Raw genomic sequence first — 25,004 nt, 5'->3', positions numbered from 1 at the left:
CCTGAAGAGGGGAAAGGCAACACCATCACTGCCTGAGCCCCCAGGGACACAACAGGGCCAGGCACAGATCGCTCCAAGTTTCTCACCAGCCCCAGCCCACTCCTCATCCCACAGATCTGATCAGAATTCCAACACGTGGGCTTATCCCCCACCCTGCTCTGTGCCCCCAGGCACCCAGGGAGGGGAGCAGGGGGACAGATCAGATTTGGGAGCGGGGCCAAGCCTTGCTCAAGGAGGTAGCTGGGCTGTTTCCCCTCAGCTCTTCAGCAGCATTTGCCAGCCCTGGCACTGCTGGGAAGGGACACGGAGAGGGAGCCTCTCCCACCAGCTGGGAGCAGCTGTGCCTGGTGGATGCCCCAGTGCTCGGGGGACAAACTGAGGAGTCTGCAGATGGCTGTGCCTTGACATGGGCCCGGAGTAGCAGGGGCTGTGAGCTGCAGACAACAACTCCCCTCACTGTCAGGGTATAATGACATTGCTGAGGTGGCCAGGGCAGCATCCTGGCTCATAGAAGCTCTTTGGGCCAGGAACCCATTTCCTGGGCCTGCACAGGTGAGCCCTGTTTGCTTTACACCATTTACCAGAACAAAAAGGGAGACAAAAGACCATGGCAGGTGATGCAGCTGCTGCTGCTTCCGTGAGGATGAGCTGCTCACCTGGGTCAACTCCTCCTAATCCCCTCCCACCCACCAGGCAGGGAGCTGCTGTCTGTAAAAGCCCAGAGAACTGGGAAAGGTGGCTGGACACAGATGGGCTCCTTCTGTATGAAGTAACTTCTCACACACAGAGACCTGTTTCTAATTTCAGGGCAATTCACTCTCTTCATTCCAGAACAGAGACATTTGCAATCAGCTGTTGTTTATTTGAAGATAAATGCACTGGTTTTCCTTCTCTGAAGTTTAACACTGAAATCACATTTTTGTCTGCTTTCGTCCCCTGCAAGCTGTGTTTGCATTGTGTCACTCCAAGGCAGAGAATCTTGCTTTGCAAACCTGTACATACAGGTCCAAACTTTACACTCACTCTCTGGTGCTCCCCAGGGGTCCCACTCTTTGCAAGGCACATCTCCCAGCACTGGCAAGGTGCCTGCCTGGGGATCACTGCCCAGCTGAGGACACTGCAAAGGACACCTCGAGAAGTTCCTGCTCTTTCCTGGCTGCCCAGGGTCTGTTTGACATGTATACAGGTGAGGCACAGAGTCACAAAGGCACCTGGCACTGTCTGCTCTCCCAGACCAGCACAGGCAGCCCAGGAGAGCATCTGCTCCTCTGATACCCTTGCAGTCTGTGGCAGCCCCCAACCATGAACACGCTGCTGTGCCACTGCCCCCTGCCAGGAACAGCCCTGCCACCTCAGACCCCTCCCGTGCCACCTCACCCCGGGCAGGACAATTCCTGCACCACCTCCAAGCTCCCCCACCCATCCCCTGGGACTGCAGCACACACCCCAGCCAAGGGGAAGAGCCACCCTCCAGCCCTGACTAAAAATAATGATTTATGGATGTGAGTTGCTCAATCCAGAGGAATTATCTAACTAACAGCCTGCGAGAATTATCTGACAGCCTGTTGCCACATGAGCTGTTTTGCCCAGAATAACTTTCTCTTCCAGACAGCAAAGTAATCTGTGCAAATATCTGGAACAAGATTTACAACTGTCAATGTGAAAACTCAGTAAATGCCTTTTGGAAGAGAGATATAAAACCCAGTAAGTACCTTTTGGAAGAGAGAGATCCTTGCATTTCAGGGCATAAACCAAATTCTAAGAGCTGGGGGACAAGGCCAAGCTTTCTGTGAAAGTGAATTCCCCAGGGTTGCCACAGAGGCTCCAGCACTCTCCTGGGAAACCTCTGGTCCTCAGGCTGTCATCAGCAGGGCCATGCCCAGAGCTGAGCCCGTGGCTTTGGTGCTAACACCACTTCCCACGTGATGCCCCCATTAATAACCCAAGACAGCTCAGCCACGAATAGTTCCCTGTATTTACCAGATGGCTACAGAGAGCATGGGGAAAGCACCCAGAGCTTCCCCAGCTCTGGTCACCCCACTTTCTACTTCTCTCATGGATTTTTAAGGCAAATAACACCCAAACAGTCATGAGAAACCCCCCACTGAAGCAGGAGCATCATGGCAGCACCACCAAATCTTCTGCAGAGCAGAGTCATTTTCATTTCAGACCAGCCCAGCAGGGAGGAGAAGGCATTTCTAAACATGGTGAGAGACCTTCCAAACGTTCACTTTAACTTGGTGTCATCTTGAAATCTGGCAAGACACTGCTGAGCTGGGCTGGTGGCATCTCTCTGGTGTAAGGCTAATCCTCAGCAGGTTGGGACATAAACACTAATCCATATGGAGAGTGATGGAGGCAATCAGAGCAGCCTGGACAGCAGCCTGGCTGGGTGCCTGCTAGGAGAATTGCCAAGCCCTGCATTATTTTTTCATTTAGCTCTCTGCTATTTAAAGGCAGCCCAATCAGGAACACACCCCAAGACATCTCAGCTCTGCACTGCCAGAAATGCTGCGCAGAGGCAGCTCTGGGCTGGCCCAGGTGGCCACCAGATCGCAGCAACCTCAGAGGGATGAGGAAAGTCTGCCATTCTCCAGGTATAGAGGCAGGGACATGGACAGGATGGGAACAGGAACACCAGGGATGCTCATGGAGACAGAAGCTGTTTTGTTTGAAGCATTTTTTTTGTTTTGGATACAAGGGTGGTATCATGAGGACTGAACTCTGATTCTTCAACCGACCCCAGCCAAGCTGAGAGGTGCCTTCCCTACTCCTGCCTGCTTGTGTCAAGAAAAGCATCTGTGCTGAGGTGGATGAGCCTTTTGTTCATGAAATGAGGAGGAGTCCCTTTGTGGGCAGCAGAGGAGCAGCAGCCCAGCTGGCCAAGCAGCCAGCCCCAGCCCTCAGGACCCTCCAGACCTCCCGTGCTGCCCCTCTGCCCTGTAGGCATCTCCAGCCTGTGTCACCCACAGGACAGAGCCCACCTCGGTGCTGAGGGCCCAAAGCTCCAGCACCCACCCACAGACATGGGCATTCCAGGGGCAGTTCCTCTGACTGAGAGCCAAGACTCCACTTACTATAAATTAACAATAACTTGCTGACTTGAACAAGCATCTGTTATTTACTCTGGCTGCATAAACCAACCCACTTGGCCTGACACAGTCTGGTGTGCAGCAGAGACACGTCTGTAAAAAAGTTACTTGGGAGAAATAAGCCAAATTTATTAACTATTATTTGATTGCCCTTTCTGGCAACAGGACACTGATGTCCCCTGTGACACAGCTCCCATTCTTCCCCAAACCAGCACTGGCAAGTTGGCTCCTGACACACAGGAGTGAGGGAAATGGGACTCCAAAACCAGTCAGGATAATGATAATTGATCTTAGAAGCAGCACCATGGCAACAGCAGGTGAGCACTCCCAGCGTGGGACCTCTGCTCCCAGAGGGGAGAGGATGGGCACAGGGAAGGTCATGGTGGGACAGAAGCTCTGTCCCCATCACTGCTGCCAGCCAAGGACTGCAGGGCCTCCCTCTCTCAGGGACACCATGGCTGGTGACACATGGCTGGTGACACCTGCTGCCAACAGCACACACCAAGGAAGAACGATGGCTTGTGCTGCTTCATCACTCCTGAAATCAAGCCCAGTAGGTAATTACAGGCACGTTACATTGCTGGACAGTTAATCTTCCACAACAGAGACTCTCACTGCTGCCAAGGAACCACAAGTCTGAACTGCAGGAAGAAGCCAGCTAGGTCCTTCTGCATGCTCATTCCCAGGGAAAGAAGATGCAAAGACCTTGCTGTTGAGAGGAAACATTTGGGCTTCCCTTATCACTGGAGAGCCTGGCACTGCAGACCTGGACATTAAGGAGAAGTTGCTCTAGGAAGGGCTGGGGAGAAGGATCATGGATCCCAAGGTCAGAGCACGGCTCTTCATGGATGGTTGTGCTATTTTGCAGGTATTGACAAAAGGAACCCTCTGAAAGGGCTGCAGGAGAGTAAAAGCCTCCCCTAAATTTGGAGTTGTGACTCTGAGATTGCAGGCAGGCTGATGGCAGCAGGAACTGACTGCTCCAGGGATTCACCAGGTCACTAACGTAATCATGGAATCACAGAAGCGTTTGAGTTGGAAAAGACATTTAAGACCATCTTGTTCCACACTCCTGCCCTGAGAAGGGACACCTTCCACTATGCCAGGTTGCCCAATGCCACTGAAAAGAATAGTGTTTTGGCAAACTGGTTTGTCTACTTTTTGAGACAATCTATAATGTGGAATGACAAACACCAGACAAAGAAATCAATTTATCCTTGACTTTTCTCCCTTCCCGGTTTAAGAGGTCTTCGAACCCCGTCATGCAGTGGCAGGGACCTTCTCTCCTCTCTGTCTCCATTACCTTCAGCTGCTCGTTTGAAGAAGACTTTGCAGCTCCCACACGTGAGGGCTCCATAATGGCACCCGGATGCTTCATCTCCACAGATCAGACAGGTCTTCTGAGGAGGGAAATAATAGTCAATGGGCAGGACATGCTCACGGCCAGTCTCCAACCTGCAGCACAAAACAGAGGGAGAACCAGGGAAGGGTCAGCAAATGTGGGCAGGACAAGCCACAGGCAACATCACAATGGTGCTCAGGAGAACCCTCATGGCAAACCCAAAACTGTGGTGACGGACAAGCCAACCCCTGAGCAGCAAGCAGGTGAGCAAGGTCTGAGCCAAACCTGCCCCTGACCATGCAGAGACTGTGCTGGGTGCCCCTCCTGACACTGCCCTGGGTGCAGTGTGTGACAATGTGTGACAGAACAGCCTAGAACAAGAAGGCGACTGAGACTGGCTGTTGCAGTGCTCGTGGAGCTTTGGCTTCAGTAATGAAGCTCATACAGCACACAAGGCAGAGCACGGTGCTGCCAACAGCCCAGTGCCATGTTAACCACTGAGCTGAGACACCCAAACACCCCTCACTTCCCCACCTGCACACACAGATCCTCTGCTCTCAGCCGGTACCACCCTGTCACCCTCCCCTCCGCACCCTGATCTGTTTGATCAGATCCATGGAGAAGCTGCTTTTCCAGAGGGCATGGCAGGAGGAGAAGGGCTTATCCAAAGCAGGAGGCAGCATGCCCAGGCAGTCTGGGGAGCAGCAGCACATTGAGTTATTTGTCAAAACGTTTTTTTTCTGCAACCACTGGATGAGGCAATTAGCTTCTAACAGTCTGCAGGTCACTGCAACTTTTGAGTAAAAATTAGATCCCTTTTGGTTTCTGGAACTGTTTGTTGCTTTCAGGGGAGCGCTGAGAAATCAGGTTACATCAACAGTGAATGTGACAGAGATGGGACTTCCTGGAAAAAAACGTTCTACTCACAAAAGCCCCACTTGGGCGCACAGTAAACCCAAAACCCACTGAAACAGATTTTTGTTCAGATATTTTAATTCCAATAATGAGCTGCTCCATTTGTCCAGATTTTTCATCCCCTCCTGTTCTGCTTCCCAAGAGACATAAACTAAACTGAGGAGAGAGAGGTTTTACCAAGTCGTGGATGGCTCATTTTCAGGCCACTCACATCTTGGGAGTAAAGCACAACATGGGACAGCTACTGGTGATCTCAGACTGCAGGATCACCTTGCTCTGACCTCACTGCCTGTCTGTCCCCCTGCAGTGCTGCTCCCTCCTCTCCCTCACCTGGCAGATGTGCAGATCCCACCTCAGCTGCACATCAGTAACTGGAGCAGCAATTTCATCCTCAGTTCTTAAGGCAGAAACCTTTTGAGTGATTTCTCATTTCTTTAGCAGCAGCAATCAGCAACACATCTATAGATGCTGCTCAGCCACCCTTCCCAACCACATCCATTTCCAAGGCTTTTCTTGAATTACTGACTAAATGGAGACACAGTTGGCTGCACTGTGCCAGCCATAGTCTAGTCCTGATGCCATCAATGCCTCCTTGTCTCAGCCTCCCTGGCATCCCACCTGTCCTGGCATGATCCCACCACTCCATCCCAGGGCACCCCCACACCCTTGCACGCTGTCACCCTGTGCCACAGAGCCCTGGCTCTCAGTGTGAAGGGCTGTTGGAGAGCAGATCCTGCTGAGAAATGCCAGCAGCACATGGAACAGCTTGGCAAAAAAGTCTTACTTCTCCAGCATGTTTTAGATTCCCAAAGAACTAGATGTTTTTGCTAATGACCCAACACCTCTTTTCTCCCCTCTGTGCAGTCAGAAATCTGGCAGTGCTCATTTCCCTGATTCCATCAGGCTCCCACACTGCCCTCCCCGTGCTCAGCACCGTGGGTGCCACAAGCAGCAGAGCTTCCCAGAGCAGCTGTCCTGACCACAGACACAGGACCCCCAGAGGACCTCGGGGTTTTTGAGGATTAATTATCTGAAACTGCAAAGCAGGTTCAAAATTCAGTGGCTTCTGAAACAGCTTCTAAAGGGCTGTTTCTGCAGGGGAGGAGTTGTGCAAGTGCAGACACAGCTCCCAGCAGCTGTATCAGGTGTGCCCCGTGCATGTGCCCCTTGGGCTCTCTCCACACACCCTCCGTGCTCGGCCACCCTCGCCCCCACTGCTGCCAACAGCTGGAGACTGGAGGGCACTGGCAGACATGGAAGGTGATCCTGGGCCATGGGACAGGCTCCTCCCGGGGCAAAGCTCCTGCCACCGTGGTGTGGGCAGCCCCACGGGGCAGATGGTGTGTCAGCAGGAGGGGAGCGGCTCAGCCATGGGCCCTGCAGCACCCACAGCATTCCCAGCTGCCTCCCACACTGTCCCCACCAACAGCCACTGCCCAGAACTGAAACATCTGCCCACGAACACCCTTGTTTTAAAATTATGCCAATTTGCCTTTTCTTTTTCATTTTTAGAGAGAGAATTACAAGAAAAACATCATTTAAAATGTGGGCAACTCAGAGTGAGCTGTGCTAATGGTTGCCTTAACAATCCATTTTCCAGTTTCCAAGAGACATTTCCAGAGAGTTCTCAAAATGTCCAGGTAGTAAATAGCACTGCAATGAGCCACACAGGTGCTTGGGGAGGCTGCAGGGCCAGCAGTGCTCTGGGCAGAGGCGCAGGTGCCACCTGGCACAGGGTGCCAGCCCCTCAGCCCCACGCAGGGCACGGGAGGGACAGCAGGGTGGCTCAGCAGCTGGATCCCCACCCACCCTGCAGGTGCAAGTGTGCACCCCGTGGGTTCCTGCGGGCTGCACCCACCCTGCTGAGCCACAGCAGTGCTGAGGGCGAACCAAAACACGCCCGAGTGTGTCGGGGGGGCTCTGCAGTTGGTACCACACATGGCAGGTGTCCTGCTGGCTGCAGAGCCCAGGGCAGGGCGATAGCAGGGCAGACACAACTGGGCCACGGGGACAGCAGCAGCGATGCCAGACCCTGCACACAGTCTGAAGGCCAAGGTCAGGGCTCTCACAGAGCAGCTTGGCGGCTTTCATGGAGGGAAAAAATAGACTTGGTATCTCACGGCTGTAGGAAGAGCTTTACTGTTGTTTCAGAAGGCTCCTGTAAGGAAATGGAGAGTTTACTGAGCTCCTGCCATATGCAAATATTTCTGGGGAGCAGAAACTATCATTTTGCAATGCAAGTGCTTGTTTGTCATTAGTTAAATTTCACCAAGCAGCCACATTTCACAACACATCCAGAAAGCCAAGAGCAAGCACAGGTATGAGAGGAGCCAACTACTTCTACTGACCCATAAAGGAAGTTTCCATCTCAGCAACAGCCAGTACAGGCTGCCCAAAAGGAGCAGGGCACAACAGCCCCCTTGCCTGCAGCTTCCCACCCCTAAGCCAGACAGGACAAAGTGACTGCAGCTGCCACACCCCCCAGTGCCTCCAGCCCAGGAACCCTGGAGCAGTGCACCCTGGTCCCATCCCTTGCCCTTTGGGTAAAGGAGAAGGGGATTTGCACCTTCACCACTCTGTGTCCAAAACCTGCCTGTCTGTGATGCTCAGGAGGATGCTGAGCCCAGAACTGAGCCAGCACTCACACATGAACTCAGGTGACACAGAACCCTGTCCAGTCATCTCAAGCACTGTTGTTTCAGAGACACTCTAATGCTGTTGTGAAGAAGTGCCCTTTAAAAGGGCATCACCTGTGCATGGCATTCTCAAACACAGCATTAAAATTAACTGGCTTCCCCTCTGTGGAGCTGTGGGGCTCCTGCCTGGCCCGAGGTCTGTGACTCACCCCGAGGGGCCAGACCCACGCTCAGTGAAGGGCACGACTGCTCACGCCAGGCACATTCTCATGTCCCCTGCACTGTCATTTGACTGCTGCTGGCTCCACACTCATCCACATAACAAGGCCTGCACGGAAACTTTAAAGCATCCCATCTGTTAAAATGCTTTGAGCAATTTAATCTATAAACATGGAGCCTTGGACACTTATTTTATTTCCTTTCTCCTAAATGCCTTACGTATGTTTCCAGTGTGCCTGTGCCCTGTTTCCGTGTGTCGCGCTGGCAGCAGAGGCACAGCAGCATCTGAGAGCAGAGCAGGTCACAGCCTGAGCCACAGCCTGGTAAACACACAGGAGAACTGGATCATCACCAGATTGAAATAAATATTAGCAGATGACAACGGGCTTCCCAAACATCCCAGCAATGGGGGCTGGCCAGAGGAGCACGCCTTGGAGAAGGAGAAGGTCCTCCCACTGGCAGCTCTCAGGAGCAGGCTGGGCACTCCAGTCCTGGCACTGCCTTCCAGCCTCAGGGGCATAAATAGCTGCCACAAGCACAAATCCCTTCTCAAATCACCAAATTAAACTGTGTTTTTATTTCTCAAACACTGTGTTTACTTATTTTGACAGTTTATTTTTCACACAGCAGGTCCCCACTGCAGCTGAAGCCTCCCCACCCCAGGCTCTGGCTCTTTTCCCTCCTGTTCTCCTCTGCTGTGCATGAAGGCTGCACAGAGCCAGTCACTGCTTGTCCTGCACTCAGGAGACAGACCCTGCCTGCCAGTTGGTGCCCCAACCTGCCACCTGACTGGCCAGGGCACCACATGCCCTTTGATGGGGTGTATGGCAGAGCCACAGCATAACTCAGACCCCTAAGGAGTCTCCTCATTTAACAGCAATCCTGGGCTCTTACCTTTCAGTCAACCCTAAAGAAGCAGACAATGAGGTTATAAAGGTGAAAGGTGGCAGGTTTGGTACACCTGGAATGCAAAGACTGGGCAAAGCCACCCTGCAGCCCCTGCACCCCACCGGTGGCTGTGGCAGAAGCTGCTGCCTGCATTGGGGTACAGCTGAGACCAAAACTTCTGCCTTAAAACCCGATCTCCAGCCAGGAGCTCAGGGAGCAGCTTAAATAGATCAGCTCAGAGAAGACAGCACATTTGATTTCCCCAGATGGAGCAGGTACCTACAAAAAGAGACAGCACAAGCACATCAAAAGGTCACTTCAGAGGGGAACTCACCTGATTAGGAAGCACAAAGAGGACAAAAAGCAAAGGAGAAGCAGCACAGGCAGGCTGCAGCCTTGAGAAGCACCCCCGAGGTCACCAGCACCCTACACTCTATCCCCCTGGTGACTGCAGAGTCACCTGGAGTCGCCAAGGACAGGACCTTGGTGTCCTTGATGCACAGAGAGCCCTGCTTAGTTCCCAAGGAGACAGTCTGTCCTGACTTATATTATGCAGTTAGTTTAAGCCACACCATAAACTTCCATTCTCAAATCTATCTCTGCTGACAAAAAGAAAACATGCCTGTAAAGAAAATAACAAATAATGAGATACTTGATCCATATATTTCATGCTCCAAGAGACATGGCTATGATGCCAGATGGGGGTACAGGCTCACAGCTGCCAGGGAAATGTCCAGGGGACCATGGATTTGTAATGCCATGTACTAACATCTGCACCTGTGGGAGGAATTTTACCTTTCCCTGTCCTGAAACAAAGCAGTGATGCTTATGAAACCCTCTGAAAGAGGAGATGATGCTCATGAAACACTCTGCAACTGGGGATGCAAGTTCTTGGTGGCTTTTCCTACAGTCAGCACGCTGGGCAGATCTCCAGAGGAACAGAACACTGGACCAGGGTCCAGCCACAGGGCACAGCACCTTGGGTGAACCGACCATGTGGCCACAAGGCATTTCCACAAACCACTCAGCCAACCAATGAAGCACCATTCTGTCCCAGAGTGAACCCAGCACTGCTGGATGGGGGAATGACGGGACATGGATGGCACGGGCAGGACAGTGACTGATGTCAGTGCCACATGCAGATGTCCTGCTCACCTCTGCCCTCCAACCCAAGGGCACCCCCTCACCCGCCCAGCAGCAGGACAAGCACTGCAGTCACATTCACCAGCCTTCTGACACAGAACAGGACACAGAACAGGACCCCAGGGCCCATGTCCCGCTGTCCCATCAGCACCTCCAGCCCATGGGCAGCACATCTGGCCAGCCAGCCCTCGAGCACCTCACCCCTGAGCCCCCACAGGGACCACCTCAGGGCGTGCTGGATCTTCCCAAGATCCAGGCTGGCCCCTCCAGCCATCCCTTGATGTGGAGCAGGGGACTGCACCTCCACCAGCGCCCTGCAGGATGATGCTACTGGGACAGGGTGTCCCCCATGGTCCCCCAGCACCCCCAGCTAACCACAGCATCTGGTATGGTGATGCTGAGAGGAATCCAAGGTGGAATAATTTCTGTGTCACACAGAACTCCAAATGTATTCGGAATTTAACGTGTCAACAAGGACCAGGTGGTGCTGGTAGTCAGAGGTCAGTGGCCAGCTCCTGCCCGGGCTGCTGAGGGATGCCAGAATTCATTCCCAGACTTAAAGATTTAAAACAAAAAATACTTTCCCCACTTCTTTTGGCAGTGGGATTATTGCTACGGAAACCAGTGCTGAAAATTCTGCACTTTTATTTCTCTGCTGGATGAAGCATGAGGAGAAAACAGTCAGATGGCAACAAGGGCAGGACCCAGTGTGGAAACATGAGGAGACCGCAAATACCACAGAATTGGCACCCAGCTGGGGAGGCACAGAACGTGAGCCAGCACCGTCCCTGGGTGCAGCACAGAGCCCTGGGGACAGTGATGGGAGGAAGGAACAGAACCTCCCAACTCAGGGAGCGGCCCCTCTCCCTCCTCCCTGCGGAGGGGATGCCCCAGTGCACTGTGGTGGCTCTGCACTGCTGGTTCCACAACTTACCAGGAGAATTGGGTTATTTTTAGGCATGTTTATACCAAGACCAAAACTTTTCAGAGACACAGCTGCAGGGGCATAAAAATCCTTTTCCTTATTATGTCTGGGAATGGATACAAGCACTATCTGCAGAATTTCCCTTCAGCTCTGCTGGCAAAGCACTGGGTTTCTAAAGGAGGCTTCACGACTTGTGCAACACTATCATGTTCCCGTGCCCTCCAAGTGGATCGTGCTGTGAGTCATCCCAGACAGCATAAACACACTAATTATAACCAAGGTTTCACTTATTCAGTGCCAGGTCTCCCTGGTGCTCTTAGCACTGATCCCAGCAGCACAAGGCAACGTAGAGGCAAATTCCTCAGCAATCCATGGCCATGGGCTGACATCCACCTGGGCCTTCTGCTCTGTGGCCTGGCCTTCCTGGCAGCTCACAGCTGCCCACACCTGTCAGCTGCCATGGGACTGAGGCAGGAGTGAGCAGGACTGGCCCCCTGGGGATGGATGGATGGATGGATGGATGGATGGATGGATGGATGGATGGATGGATGGATGATATCAGCCCCAGTGGCACACATCCCTAACCCAGGGCATTCCAGCCCAGCATGGACTGGGAAACAGTGCTTAGATGCCAGTTTACTCTTTCAGTGACACAAGGCAGGGACAGCCAGACCTGTCATTTTGGGGGCTGAAAGCTTTTCTGGGGCAATACAGATGGCAGAACCCCACAGCGCTGCATCGGTACAACTGGCTGATCCCAGGGACCCACGGGAGTGTGGGGTCCTCCCATCACTGCAGCCCCACACTGGAGCTTACAGCAGCCCTGCTGGCCAGCAGTGTCCAGAGACAGCCATGGCAGTTTGGGGATCAAAGCCTTACCCACTTTTTCTTTGCCATGCTCTTCCGAGCAGGCGAGGAATGAAAGCAGACAGGAATCGTTCTCTTTCAAGCCCGCCTGCAAACCAAAACACAGATGCCACATCTAATTTTAGGCCTCCCAGCCTTGAGAGTGTTCTCTTGAGTCCCTTTGAGTGAGCAGCGAGATAGTCAGCTTGGGACGTGGTGCCACAGTGGCCACACACCCACCTTGACCCCAGCTCTGAAACGCCAGGAGAGCAGGGGCAGAGCCCCATCCTCTCCTCTGGCTGGGAGGACAAGGCATGGCCAGGAGTCAACAGATCCCTGCAGGACACATTGAGCCTCCTCCATTAACTGGAATCATGTGTAGAGGAACTGGTGAGCCACACTGCTAACTGCTGTCACCTTACTCATGCTGGACAGGACAATTGCTCCAACTCAGGCCATAATCCAAGAATTTAGGCACCCATGTGGCAAAAGGGAGGGTGAACTGAGCAAAGAGAGAACTGCTGCCCCCTGGGTCCCCCCTGAGGTCCCACCTCAGCTCAGCCCTGCCTAACCCTTGGCACAGCTCCAGGGCAATATTCCATCCCAGCACTGCACTCTGCTCCCCCTTCAAAGCCAGTCCCGACACAGCCCAGAACCAAGGACCCAGCACTTGGCACAGACTTTGCTGTGAACAAGAAAGGAAAAAGAGTGCTTGTGCTGCTATTGTTTTTCTAACCATTTAAAGATGCTCCTGGGGGACTTGGGAGCAGACTGGGAAGTAACAGATTTCTTTGCAAGAAGATCTATTATCAGGGAAAAGACTTTTTGACCACGGGGGACATGTGAAAACAAAGCCAGTTACTGAAAGCCAGAAAAAGAAATCCATGTGAACAGGCTGAGTTCACTGGGATGACCTCACGCGTTCTGGGGCATAGGAGCACACACAGTGATGAAGCTCAGGGCACCTTGGGGAGGTCACAGTTCCCTGGGCACCCACAGCTCCAGCCATCGGACCCAAGCTGGACAGGCACCTCCCAGCCCTGCCCTGCTAATGGAGCTGGCACTGCCAGAAGGTGAGGGAGGAGGCTGAGGGTGACCTAGGGGGCTGGTTGTCAGTGTCTGAGTGGGGAGAAGTGGGGATGCCCATCCCACACCATGTCCTGTGCCACCTGTGCAGAGACTCACAGAGCCTCAACTGGGGGTCATGGCCACCTTGCCCTTCTGTGGGCAGCACGGGGCACAGTGCCCACCCTCCACATGTCTGCAGAGGGAATGTTGCAGGCCCCAGAGCAAGGGATGGGTATGTTCCTCATACAGAAGAGAACATACACACTAATCTCTGTGTACGGTGTTCACAGAAAGAGGACTATGAACATCCAAAAATGTGCTCAGGCACACGCACGATCCAAGAGAAACTGTAAATCATCTGAGCTCTCTTTGTAGGGGGATTTTGTTATCCAGTTAATGTACCTCATCACTTCCCAGATGAAGGCAATTAATCTGATCTGCACAAAATTCCTTTCCTCCTTTCCCCTTTCAGGAGGAAAGAGGAGCTGCCAAGACACCCTGTCCCAGCCCTCCAAAGGGCATGTCAGGAGATGTGAGGATGCTGCTGTGGGATCCGTGTGACAGGGAGGAGGCAGGAGCCTTTGCAAGGGAATTACCAATTCAGAAACTTGTGCCTCGACTCTGCCCTCAGCACATGGGCCAAGGTCAAAGCATTTTTTCTGCCATTTCTAACCAGCAAAGAAGCCAGTGCAGCCAAAATAAGTAACACCAAGTGCTGGCAAAAACACCAGAGAAGTGAAGTATCATCTTGAGAGAGACAAGAAGCCCCCTCCAGCCATCCCTAGGCAGAGTGAGCACAGGGGGAAAGAAGCAAAGCCTGGAGCTTTCCCACCTCACCCCAGGAACTGAACACATCCTCTGTAAATGTGCTTTGGAGATTTGCAGCCTTGCCTCTGGCATTTGTGGGGATTGGTCCCACAGGCAACAATTCCAGGAGCACTCAGCAGGATGGGAGTCTGGCAAGAGAAGACACTGCTGCAGCCAGCCCATTTCTAGTCCTTGCTGGAGCACCTTGGTGTGGAGGGAGAGGGCACCCACCAGCCTGCACCCACCCAACCTCAGGCAACTCACCAGTGCATTGAGGCCAGGCTGGACAGGGCTTGGAGCAACCTGGTCTGGTGAAAGGTGTCCCTGCCCATAGCAAGGGGGTAGAATGAAATGGGCTTTAAGGCCCCTTCCAACCCAAACTATTCCATGAGTCTATGACCAGATTCCTCAGGCTCCAGCAGAGCTTGATCCCAAGCCTTGCAGGTGGTGCTGGCACTCGGATCAGGCAGCCAGCACACAGGACAAGCCCCAGCACTGCCTGTCACAGTCACCTGGCTACAGACATTAAAGGAGTAAAGACAAATCGTTATGACTGCAGCCATGCACAGCATGAGAACAGTGGCTGGGACTCTGCTCTGAGCTCTCAGGCAGCTCTCTCCCTCTGCACAGCCTGAGCAGGGCTCTGCCAGACTAGGCACACCCCAAATGTGTCTCAAGGGCATCCAGATCTCAAGGCAGGTTTGTAAAATGGTAGATGTGCCCATGCCTGGCTGCTTGCCCCAGCTAAGGCTGCCCACAGTGCTCCCTTCCCTCATGTCAAGGATACCTGGTCCAGCACCATCAGTGTCCCAGCACTGGTGGTTCTGCACTGACTTATCAGCCTGATTTAAGCTATCTCATTTGCCCTCAGAGCAGTCTGGGAAGGGACAGCCACCTTGCTTGCTTCTTGAATTCAGTATGGTCCATCCACCACCTCCAGGCAGTGCAACAGAGGCACTCTCAACCAGCCCCTGCAGCTGAAACATGGGCACATTCCAGGAATCATTATATACTTAATGGGGTGTGCTCCCTCCTGCTTTGGATGGCACATGGAAGCCACCAGACATCTGCAGAGAGCAGGGGTGTAATCCAGCCCTGCAGACACCCGAGCTACCTGGAGCTGGATTATCCTGAGGAAAGGGCAGCAGCTATAAATACCTGGAGAACTGCTTATAGTTCTAAGATTATTTCTATTACTGCAAATCCCTTAATCTGAGGTCCACATTCCTACAAATCATTCCCATCACTTCTTATGACAAGCCAGCACCTGACTTTGTTCTCACTATTTGCAGAGGCCTCCCAGGACAGGGACTGGGGAGCTCCAAGCCACGTCAGAGCAGATGACCTCGTTCTTTCTGGCCTCTGCTCAGACTGCACTGAACAGGGAGAAGGCAGTGGCATGACAGCAGCGAAGCCAAGCTGAGCCAGGGCGAACTGAGCCTGCCCTCCCACCCATCCCCTGCCCACACTGGCACCCAAGGAGCGTGGCAGCTCCTGCTGATCCTGAGGTGTGATGCTGCACTCCTGTTACCCCCTCTCACAAACACCATCCTGAGAGCTGGATGGGATCAGCCCTCCCTGAGGAGCACTGGGGTCTGCCAAGGTGAACAAGCCAATGGATGGGGCACACAAACCAGGGCACAACACAGTCCCCAGGGACAGTCCCCAGCACAAAGCCAGTCTGGCCCCAGGACCCCAGCACTGAGCTATCAGGGCTGCTGCCAAACCACCACCTCCTGCCAACCTCATCCCAGCCGCAGAAAAGGGGCAATTCCTGTTCTCCACAATGGCCTGGAGGATGAATGAATTGCAGTGTGTGACTGCTTCAGCAGTAAGGTGCTGCTGAAGCACAAAGTACTACTGCTGGGAGTATTTTTTTTACTATCAGAGGATACTTTGTACCTCATTTCCAAATATAGGTGAGGGCAATCAGTGTTGCCATGGTTAGATTTAAAGCAGAACGAAACACAAGCACATGCTACAGTTCCCCTGAGCACTGCCCACTGCAGGCATTTGGTGGGGGTGAGTAGGGCACCCCCCACCATGGGGGTGTCCTCCAGGAGGCTCGTCCATCCCTCTGCCCTCACCTGGAGCTGGCAGGGGGATTAAGTGTGGTTGGACTTGGATGAGTAGCACAGGCAGGTCAACTGAGACAGAATTGGAAACTGAGAGGAAATTTGGATGGAGAACCTCCGTCACAAGTCCTTGCCATGACAACTGGGCCAGTTCCTTTTCAATGAGCTCCCTCACACCACTGTTTGCGTTAACAAACAGAGCCAGCTCTGTCCCCACAGTGTGCAGCAGCAGTCGATACCAGGGCCATCAGCCACTGCCAGGGCCACCATCAGCCATGCCTGCCCTGGCCACGCACTAAGGGTTGATGTGGCTGTATCTGCCTCTTGATTTTTTACTGGGCATAAATGCTTCACTAAAATGGGAGACAGGACATCTGCCTTCTGTGCATGCTGTCTCCTGGCTCTCTGGAGGAAAAGAAAGAGCTGGAAGGTATCTGGTACCCCCCAGGAAACATTGCCATTGCTGCTTCCCTATGAACATGGTGCAGAGCTGGGCTTATCCAAGGTGAAAGGAGATCGCTCCAGTCGATGCTCACGTCTGACCCAGAGATGACTCCAGTGAGAGGTGCCTGTGTCCTCTGTGCCATGTGACCACCGGAATGTGGAGTCACAGAGCCACCCTCCCCAGCTGGCCCAGGCTGTCCATGATGGCTTTGAGGTGTTTGCCTCACATCGGTTTGCAGTGCAAATGTGCCTTTTGCAGAAAATCTTCAAAAAAGAAAATTCACTTTAACTTGCAAAAAGCAATGAATTGAGCTGAATGGGAGGAGAACAAGCCAAAGGCTCCAAGCCCTTCTAGCAGCTCAGCTCATGCCCTGGTATAGCACTGCCTTCAGACTCACAATGCTATCCTGAGGTTTTCCACTTGCAAATGTGTTCAAGACTGCAGAGCCCCTGGAAATGTATTGGGAATGCAGCGGGAATTGAGCACCACAGGCAGAGTTGATGCCTCTCAAGACATAAGGTCATCTTGCAACACACCAAGCACAAAAATCCTCCTTCTACAACTCAGGTGGATGCAGAGATGTAGGGATCCTATGTCAGGACCATCCCAGACACCACTGCAGCCCTGGGGCTGCCATCATCCCTTGGCACCCGTCATCCCTTGGCACCCATCATCCCATGGCACCCGTCATCCCATGGCACCCGTCATCCCTTGGCACCCATCATCCCTTGGCACCCATCATCCCATGGCACCCGTCATCCCATGGCACCCGTCATCCCATGGCACCCATCATCCCTTGGCACCCGTCATCCCTTGGCACCCGTCATCCCATGGCACCCATCATCCCTTGGCATCATGCTCCCAGGCCTTTTGCTGAGTGGCTATGCAAGAAGAATCCTCTTTTTTCCTATATATTTCCCATGTTCCAGAGCCATCCACAGCTGCACAGATCTCTGTGATCTACCAGGGCAGCTCTGAGAAAGAGTTTTTACTAGAATTCATAGAAAGTCTCCCACAGAATAGTTTTCTTTCAGTAAACACTCATTTGATAAATTTAAAACATTCCACAGGATGATAAAATAAATACAATTTCTTTATTTTATAATTTTAGTCCACAATCACTAGCAGGAAGTATCCAGTGCAGACACAAACCCAGCAGCCTCCAGCAAGTGCTCCAAGTCCAGCCAGCAACTTCAGTGGAGAACTGTCAAACTGGGACAGCCACATTCAAAGCAGCAATTTATAAAATACGAATGACAGTCCATGCCAAGACAGGAGCGGATTAATGGGAATGACAGAAAAACACAAAGAACTGAGCTACTGCTCTCTACTACAAATTGTTCTTAACTCTGCGGAATGAAACTGCTTTCATCACATCAAAACAAAATGTTCCCACATGACTACAAATTTCCCAGTATTTTAGGAAATTTTGGGATTTCTCCCTGCAATATATGGCACTGTTTAAAGATTTCCTCCCAGCTCAGGGGCCCGTTCTCCTGTCATGCAGACTCTGACTTCTGATCCGCTCCAGCTTTCCCTGTGCCCATTCCTCCCACTGTCCCTCCGCGATCCGCCTTCCCCTCCCGCTGGGATGCGGCGCTGCCGCCTGGCACGGGCACAGAGCGGGCTGTTGTCTCTGCAGCGCCCGGCACGGCCTTGGAGGGTCCTGGCAAGGGGTGAGGGGAGCTGGCGTCGCCCCTTGGATGTCACTCTCATTTGCTGCCTCGCTACAGTGTTTCTGCTTCGATCCCTTCCAGGACTGTCCCACACCTTCCTTGCTCTGAGAAAGGTGGCCAGAGGCAGTGACTTCCAGGAACTGTGGGTTCTGTGTCACTGGGACACGATCCCAACTCCAGCCCCCTCTGACACCCATCCCCACGGTGGGGATCCTGCCCTGGGGGCTGCTGCCCATCCCCATGGTAGGGATCTTATCCCAGGGAGTGACACCCATCCCTGCAGTGGGAATCTGACCCGGGGGTGACTCCTGTCCTCTGGACTTCAAAACGTGCTTCATCTCTTCTTCCCAATCAGTATTTTGACATACCCTTCTGTCCTCAGAAGCAGCACCAAAGCATTTCCTATTGTTAACTGGCTCTCAGGCTGCAATGATGATTTCCTAATAGGAAAACCAATGATTATGCCAGAGACCAGCTGCAAGGAGCAGTGCAAAGCACAGCCATGGGTAAATACCAGGGAATCTGCAAACAGCAGGAAGAATGTAAAAGCTGAACAAGCAGGAGAAATCTGCCATGGGCAGACCTGTACAGCTTCCTGCCCTGAAGCCTCAGGAATACAGAACAGACCACACAAAATGCCTGTGTGACTCTGATCCACTGGAGCTCCTAAAGCTTCTAGTGGATTATTTCTTTGGCAAAACTTTCTGATTTCTCAGCCATGGCTTCCAACACCAGGTGCCCCATGGAGCCTGATCTTGCACTGCAGCCAGCACTTGAGAGAAACCAGGATAGAATAATCACTGCTGATATCAAGTATGAGATTATGGAACCAGTTTCCAGAGGGTGTGAGAGTTCAAAAATTCAAGACATGTGGAGAAGAGGATGGGTCAGCCCAGAGGAAGATGGGGCAAAGTGTGCCCTTGAGCAGTGGAGAGGCAGAGAGATGCTGTGTGCTGTGAGCGGCCAGGCAGGTGCCACACAGACATCCTGCGTGTCTGCCCTCACAGCCCAACCCCTGACAGGTGACTCCTCTCCCCTTCCCAGTGTGAGAGAGCAGGGAAGAGAGCGAGGCACAGACGGAGGAGGGAGGGGAAGAGGAGGAGACGCTTTTATGAGACTCAGCCTATGCTGGGGAGTGAGGGAAAGGATCCTGCAGTCTGCACTCCAGCAGGGTTCCCCTTGCTGAGCACAACTCCAGCATCCTGGCAGATCCACTTACCCAGCCTCAGATACCACTTGTTTCACCACCTCAGCTCCAGCTGCGACAGATGAGGACCCTGCCACAACCTGGTGACATGGCAGCTCACACTCAGCCGAGCTCCGAGGTCTCTAAACCAGCTCCTAAGCTGCTGTTACTCTGTGCTTAACACAGTAACCCCACACCCCTTGGTAGGGAAAGGATTGAGAGGTGCTGAGGAAGAAATTTGCTTATGTTTTCTCCATTTATCAGGCAACAACAACAAGCTTAGCACATCCCTGGCTCCCCCACACTCCCTGTCCATGGGTTGGCAGAGGGACTGGCTGCCCACACAGTGTTCTGCCACACTCTGCTTGTCTTCAAAAGAAATATTTACATCCTATGGCCAATCCCCAGAGCAGAAAGGTCACACTGACAACAACAGAGGGGAGAGTCAGCCCCTTCCCCAGAGCTTTGGAATCCTATCAGCGCAGAGCTGGGGGTCCCTAGAGTCCTTCTGGGATGGGGATGCTGGGGCAGCTGCTGCTGGGCACAGACTGGGAGTGAGGGCAGACCTGAGAGCAGCCTCCTGCCTCATCCCATCTCTCAGGGTAACAGCTACCCTTCATCCCTCTGTCAGAATCTTATCTCTTCCCTCCACAGGCAAGACTTACCACAAGTCTTACCTGTAAGCCATACCACAACTACAGAGCTGGAACAATTACAGAGCCCTCGAGCCAGGTGATTCATAAACACATGGCACTGGCCCAAGCTGATCATAGCTGGACTGTGGAGAGGAGCCAGAGGCAGGTGTGACCCACAAACACCAGGATTCCAACCAGTATAAGCAACAGGTAACAGCAGTGATAGCAAATGCCACTTAAAAACATCTGAAGCTACATGGACAGCAGACTTCCCAGAGCCTCTGCCAGCACCCTCAGGGACAGGGAGTGGAAGCACCAATTTTCCCAGATGGGTAAAGCCCCCAGGAGTGCCCCCACAACTCTCACAGAGTGCTGAGGCTGCACCCTCTGAGGCTACGAGGGGAGAGCCCTCTGTGCAATGTCATGTAGGACAGGAGCTCAGGCCCAGCACCTGACACAAGCAGAGGGGTGCAGGTCCAAAGCCAGTCATCTTCCATCAGGGAATTTTGCTACAGAGCCTCTCAGCCCTCGTGACGCTTTCTCCTCGCAGGCACTGCTGCCTGTGGAGCTGGTGCACGACCCACTGGGCTCCAGCAGCAGCAGCAGAGGCTGCTCCTGTGCTGGCATCGCCACAGATCCAGGAGAAAACAATGCTGCAGGAATGGGCCAGCAGCACACTGTAAAGCTAGTGGAGACTTTGCAAGGATAAAGTGTAAACCTGGCAGTAATTAACACACATGGCTCGAGCCAGACCATGACAGTGTTCCGCTTTCTGTATGGTGTTTGAAAATTGCATCCACACACAGAGAAAGGAGAAATACTGTCAGCCCATCACGCCCTCGCAGCAGCAGGGCAGTGCTGTATGAACATTGAAGTTCAAAGGAAAAGATACTGGTGTTGTACAAGCGGCTGTGCCCCCCACCCCACCCCACAGAGGTCGGCCAGGGCAAGCAGGAAACAGTTACAGCACAATGAGCAGAGCCATAAGACGAGGATACAGCACTTGCCTCAGGAATGAGGGAGATGTCACTTACCTCTAAGGTAAGACTAGGGCAAAACGTACCTTCTGCTGTCTGGTGCAGCCCCCATGATGTTTACTAACCTCCCCAGGAGCCCAGCCCTGCCCTCCTGGGCACAGCGTTCCCTGTCTGTGCAGGATCCCATTGCCACAGAGCAGCCACACAGCAGAGGCTTCTGTCAGCACCAACGTGCACCCCCATCGCCAACACGAGGAATGCTGAACTTTTCCAACTTGCTTCCTCCCTGCTCCCGCTGCGCTGATTCCAGCAGAGATTTATCCAGACTACAGAGGCACACCTGGGGCTTGCACAGCTCCTGCCACGTGCAAAACTCACAGCTGGATGATGCTCAGAGTTGGATTCTTTTTGATCTATCCTTAGTTTTATCCCCCGGGTTTTTTTGCCCAGCCAACTTCTCTGTAAAATCCCCCAGTAAATCACTGTGTGGATGGAAACTGCCATGGTGTCCAAATGAAGCCATGAACATTTAAAGCACAAACAACCCCAGAGGTAGTACCGTCACCCAGTGCTAATTTAGAGGGGAAATCTAGTTGTTCATCTGAACCTTTGTTCCCACCATCCCGAGCGCCACAGAGTGAGTGTGTGGATGCAGGACTCCCACGACTGCAAATCTCGGATGAGACCTCACACACTCGTGGCTGGGGCTGCCTCTGAGCCAACAGAAAATCGCTTGTGCAGCCCCACCTCCCTCCTGTTCCCGTTAACGCGGCCACACTTTGCTGTGCTGACAGGTGAGCACGTAGGTGCCCACTGGTTTAAATGCTGTACACATATTTTACAGAGAGGGTTCATCACCTTTTTCTGAGGTTATCCACCAGGAAAAACTAATTTTGATCGAATCCTACTCCTCAAACCAACCTCTCCTTCCCTGCTGCCTTTCCAAAACTTGTTCTACCTCTACTTTAAAAAGCATTTTCTACATGTACTCCAAACAACCCCAAAGCACAGGTGATGTATCTCTGCCACTACATGCGGGGTTCCCTGCTATGCACGGCGTTTTCCGGGCGCTGGGAAGATTTTAACTCAATCCTAGCTAGGATCTGTCCGTGCTTCAGGCACAGCGTTCCGACCCTGCCCGCTCCCGGCCGCCGGGAGCAGATGCGCGAGGAAATGCGACAAACGCGACGATCTCACGAAACAGCGAGGACACCGCGTATTCCAAGGTGCTCCTGGCACGATCTCGCCTAGGCAGCCCCGAGTGGCAGCGTCCCGGCAAAACGAAGGGTCGGCAGCGGGGAGCTGCACCGAGGTGGGGCAGCTGGGGCAGAGCGGTGCTGGACGCGCGGGGCAGTCGCGGGAGGCGGAGGGGCGGCCGTGGGACCGTGCTGGGGGGTCGGGGAGCCGTGCTGGGGGTTCGGGGAGCCGTGCTGGGGGGCCGGGGAGCCGTGCTGGGGGGCCGGGGTGAGGGGGACCATCTGCAGGGCGGGGTGAGGGGGCCGTGCTGCGGGGTCGCGGTAGGGGCGCAGGATGCCGGTGCCGGCGGGACGCGCAGCAGTGCAGGATGCGCATGCCGGTGGGATGCAGGACGCGCATTGCCGGCCGGCGGGATGTGGGATGCGAGGTGCACGATGTCGGTGCCGGTGGGATGCGGGTACTCACCGGAGGTCTCCGTAGGCGCCGGCGTAGCCCTCGACCCAGGGCTCCAGCTCGCTTTTGATGCCGGCGGCGGGGGCGGCGAAGGGCGCCCGGCCCGGCGGGTACCAGGCGTCGGCGGGGCAGTCGGCGAGCCCGGCGGGCGGCTCGGGGCACGGCCCGTACAGCTGCCCCTCCTCGGCGAAGAAGGTGGGCCATGGGGGCGCGGGGCCCGGCGGGACCACCTCGGCCCCGAAGCGGCACGGGCCGCCCCAGCCGCCTCCCGCCGCCGGCCCCGGCCCCGCCGCGCTCTCCAGTTTGACGCGGCCGAAGGCGCGGGGCAGCCCCGGCGCTGCGGGCGGCTCGGCGGCCAGGGCAGCCTCGAAGGCGGGCGGGGGGTCGCGGGCCGGCGGGTGCGGGTTGCGGGGCGGCCCGGCGGGCACGGCGAACATGCAATCCTCGCGGGGCAGCGGCTCGGCCGGCGCCTCCAGCGTCTCCAGCGCCAGCCCCATGGAGGCGGACACGGCGCGGCACAGCTGCCGGGCGCTGTCGCCCAGCGGGTCCTCCTTGTCCGCCGGCTCAGCCTCGGGAGGCGGCAGCAGTGGCATCGATCCCGGCTCGCCCAGAAGCTCCCTCAGTTCGCCGGCGCCGGGGAAGGACGAGCCCACGGCGGGGCCGACGGCCGGCAGCGCCTTCCCGGCGGCGCGGGGCTCGGGGGGCGGCAGGCAGGCGGGGGACCCCGGCGGCGGGCGGGGGCTCGGCAGGCAGGGCGCGCTGGGCGGCAGCTGCCCGGTGCCCGGGTCCTCCCGCGGCGGCTGGAAAGCCTCGCAAACGCTCTGAAAGAAGCTCTGAAAAGCGCCGCGGAAGGTCCTGCCCCCCGGCCGCGGGTAAACACGGCCGACCCCCAGCTGCACCTCCATGGCAGCGAGTGCGGCAGCTGCGGCGAGGCGAGGCGGGTGCCGAGAGCTCCGGGCAGTCCCGGCGCGACCCCCACGGGCCGTCTATCCGCGGCGCTGCCCCGCTCCGCCCATCGCCGCGGCCGCGGGACGCGATGCTCGATGCGCGCAACAGGCAGTTAAAGTTGTTGGCGGGGGCGCGGGCAGGTGCGGCGGCGGAGCGAGGGGCGGCCGCGGGGAGGGCGGCGCGGAGGGGACGCGGCTCCGCCGCGATTAACCCTGTGACGGCCGCGGCGGCAGCGGAGCCGCAGCGCCACCACCGCAGCGTCCCGGCTCGGCGCCTCAGCGGGCGGAGCGGAGCGGAACGAGGCGACCCGGCCCGGCCCGGCCCGGCCCATCGGGCACAGCGCCCGGCAGCACAGCCTCTGGCCAGTGCCGGCCCGGCCCCCGCGCCCCGGCTGGGCGGAACGGGGAGGGGCGGGGGCGCGGCGGGGCGGCCCCGGTTTTCCCCCGGTTCTCCCCCGGCTGCCGCTGGAGCGGGGCCGTGCAGCACCCTCCGGGCCCGCGGCCACCCCGCTCCCCGCCCCAGGCTGGCAGCTGGCGCAGCTGGCCGCACTTGGGCAGAAAAACGCTCCTTTCTCCGCTGGCGTGTGGGCGCTCAGCATCTCTCCCGGCTGCGGAGCCCTGCGCCGTCTCGCCGCTCTCTCGCTGCCCGCGGACCGGACGTGGGTATCCCTGCGCGGGTACGCACCGGGATGGAAATCCACTCGCTAGCAGAGATAATTAGTGCAGGACCTACCGCAAACAAGGCTTGAGCTCCCCTTGCTGGTCCTGCAATAACAGTCCTAAAGCTACTTCTGAGAGGACCATCCCCAGGCAACTTGGGAATGGAATAGTTTTCATTCGAGGGACCTTAAACAAGCCCGTAACTTTCAGCCCCTTTGGAGACAAAAAAAGTCATAAAGAAGCAGAGGTCGTGGGGAAAACAGAGAGAAACGTCCAGTCTTTTAAAAGCCTTTTTACAAGCTGCAGAAGATAAAAACAAAAATCAAAGGCCAGCCAAGCAAAATTTGGCGATGTCCTCCATCCTGCTTGCTTGACCAAAGAACCTGATGTCTCAACAGCAGAGCAGCTGGAGAAGGAGGATGGAGGAGGAGGACGGTTGGTGTGCCAGTGGGGACAGGGACACTTCTGATCCGCTGCCACTGGCTGGTGCCAGGGGCAGGACGGCCGTGGGCAGGGGCTGCCACTCCCTGGGGCTGTGGTGGGCCAAAGGCCCTGCCCAGCTCTCCCTGGCCACCAGCAAGGAAGAGCATTTACAGAGAAACCTTGCCAGCTCTCCATGTGGGTGAAACACCAAGCTGGGCTTTAATACCAAGTCTTGTAGCCCCTAAAACACTGAAGCAGCACAGCAAACACCTGAAGTGGTAAAAATCAAGGGAGATGCTGTAAGGTCTGTGCTGCTAAGTGGATGTTCCACTGTCTTTGCTCTTCCAACCTCCCAGAAGTGCCAAGCCTGCAGAGTTAAATGTATGGTCTCTGGAAAACACAGAGGGGAGGATTCTCAGGGTCAGCCTCAGGAACTGTCTTGGGAAGGG

The 25,004-nt window shown here is 55.0% G+C and overlaps 1 protein-coding gene across 1 annotated transcript in view; it reads right to left on the bottom strand.

Moving 5' to 3' along the window:
• Window positions 1–23,775, bottom strand: part of AR (androgen receptor) — a 39,622-nt gene extending 15,847 nt beyond the window's left edge. The window contains exons 1-2 of the mRNA XM_071569300.1: window positions 22,538–23,775; window positions 4,396–4,547 (exon numbers count right to left, since the gene is read on the bottom strand). Coding sequence (XP_071425401.1) covers window positions 4,396–4,547; window positions 22,538–23,430 — 1,045 coding nt within the window. The 5' untranslated portion in view covers window positions 23,431–23,775. The remainder of the gene's footprint in view (window positions 1–4,395; window positions 4,548–22,537) is intronic.
• Between the last annotated feature and the right edge of the window lie 1,229 nt (window positions 23,776–25,004).

Source organism: Pithys albifrons, chromosome 14 (assembly GCF_047495875.1).
Source record: "Pithys albifrons albifrons isolate INPA30051 chromosome 14, PitAlb_v1, whole genome shotgun sequence".
Classification (NCBI taxonomy): Eukaryota; Metazoa; Chordata; class Aves; order Passeriformes; family Thamnophilidae; genus Pithys; species Pithys albifrons.
This window is presented reverse-complemented; position numbering and strand designations above follow the sequence as displayed.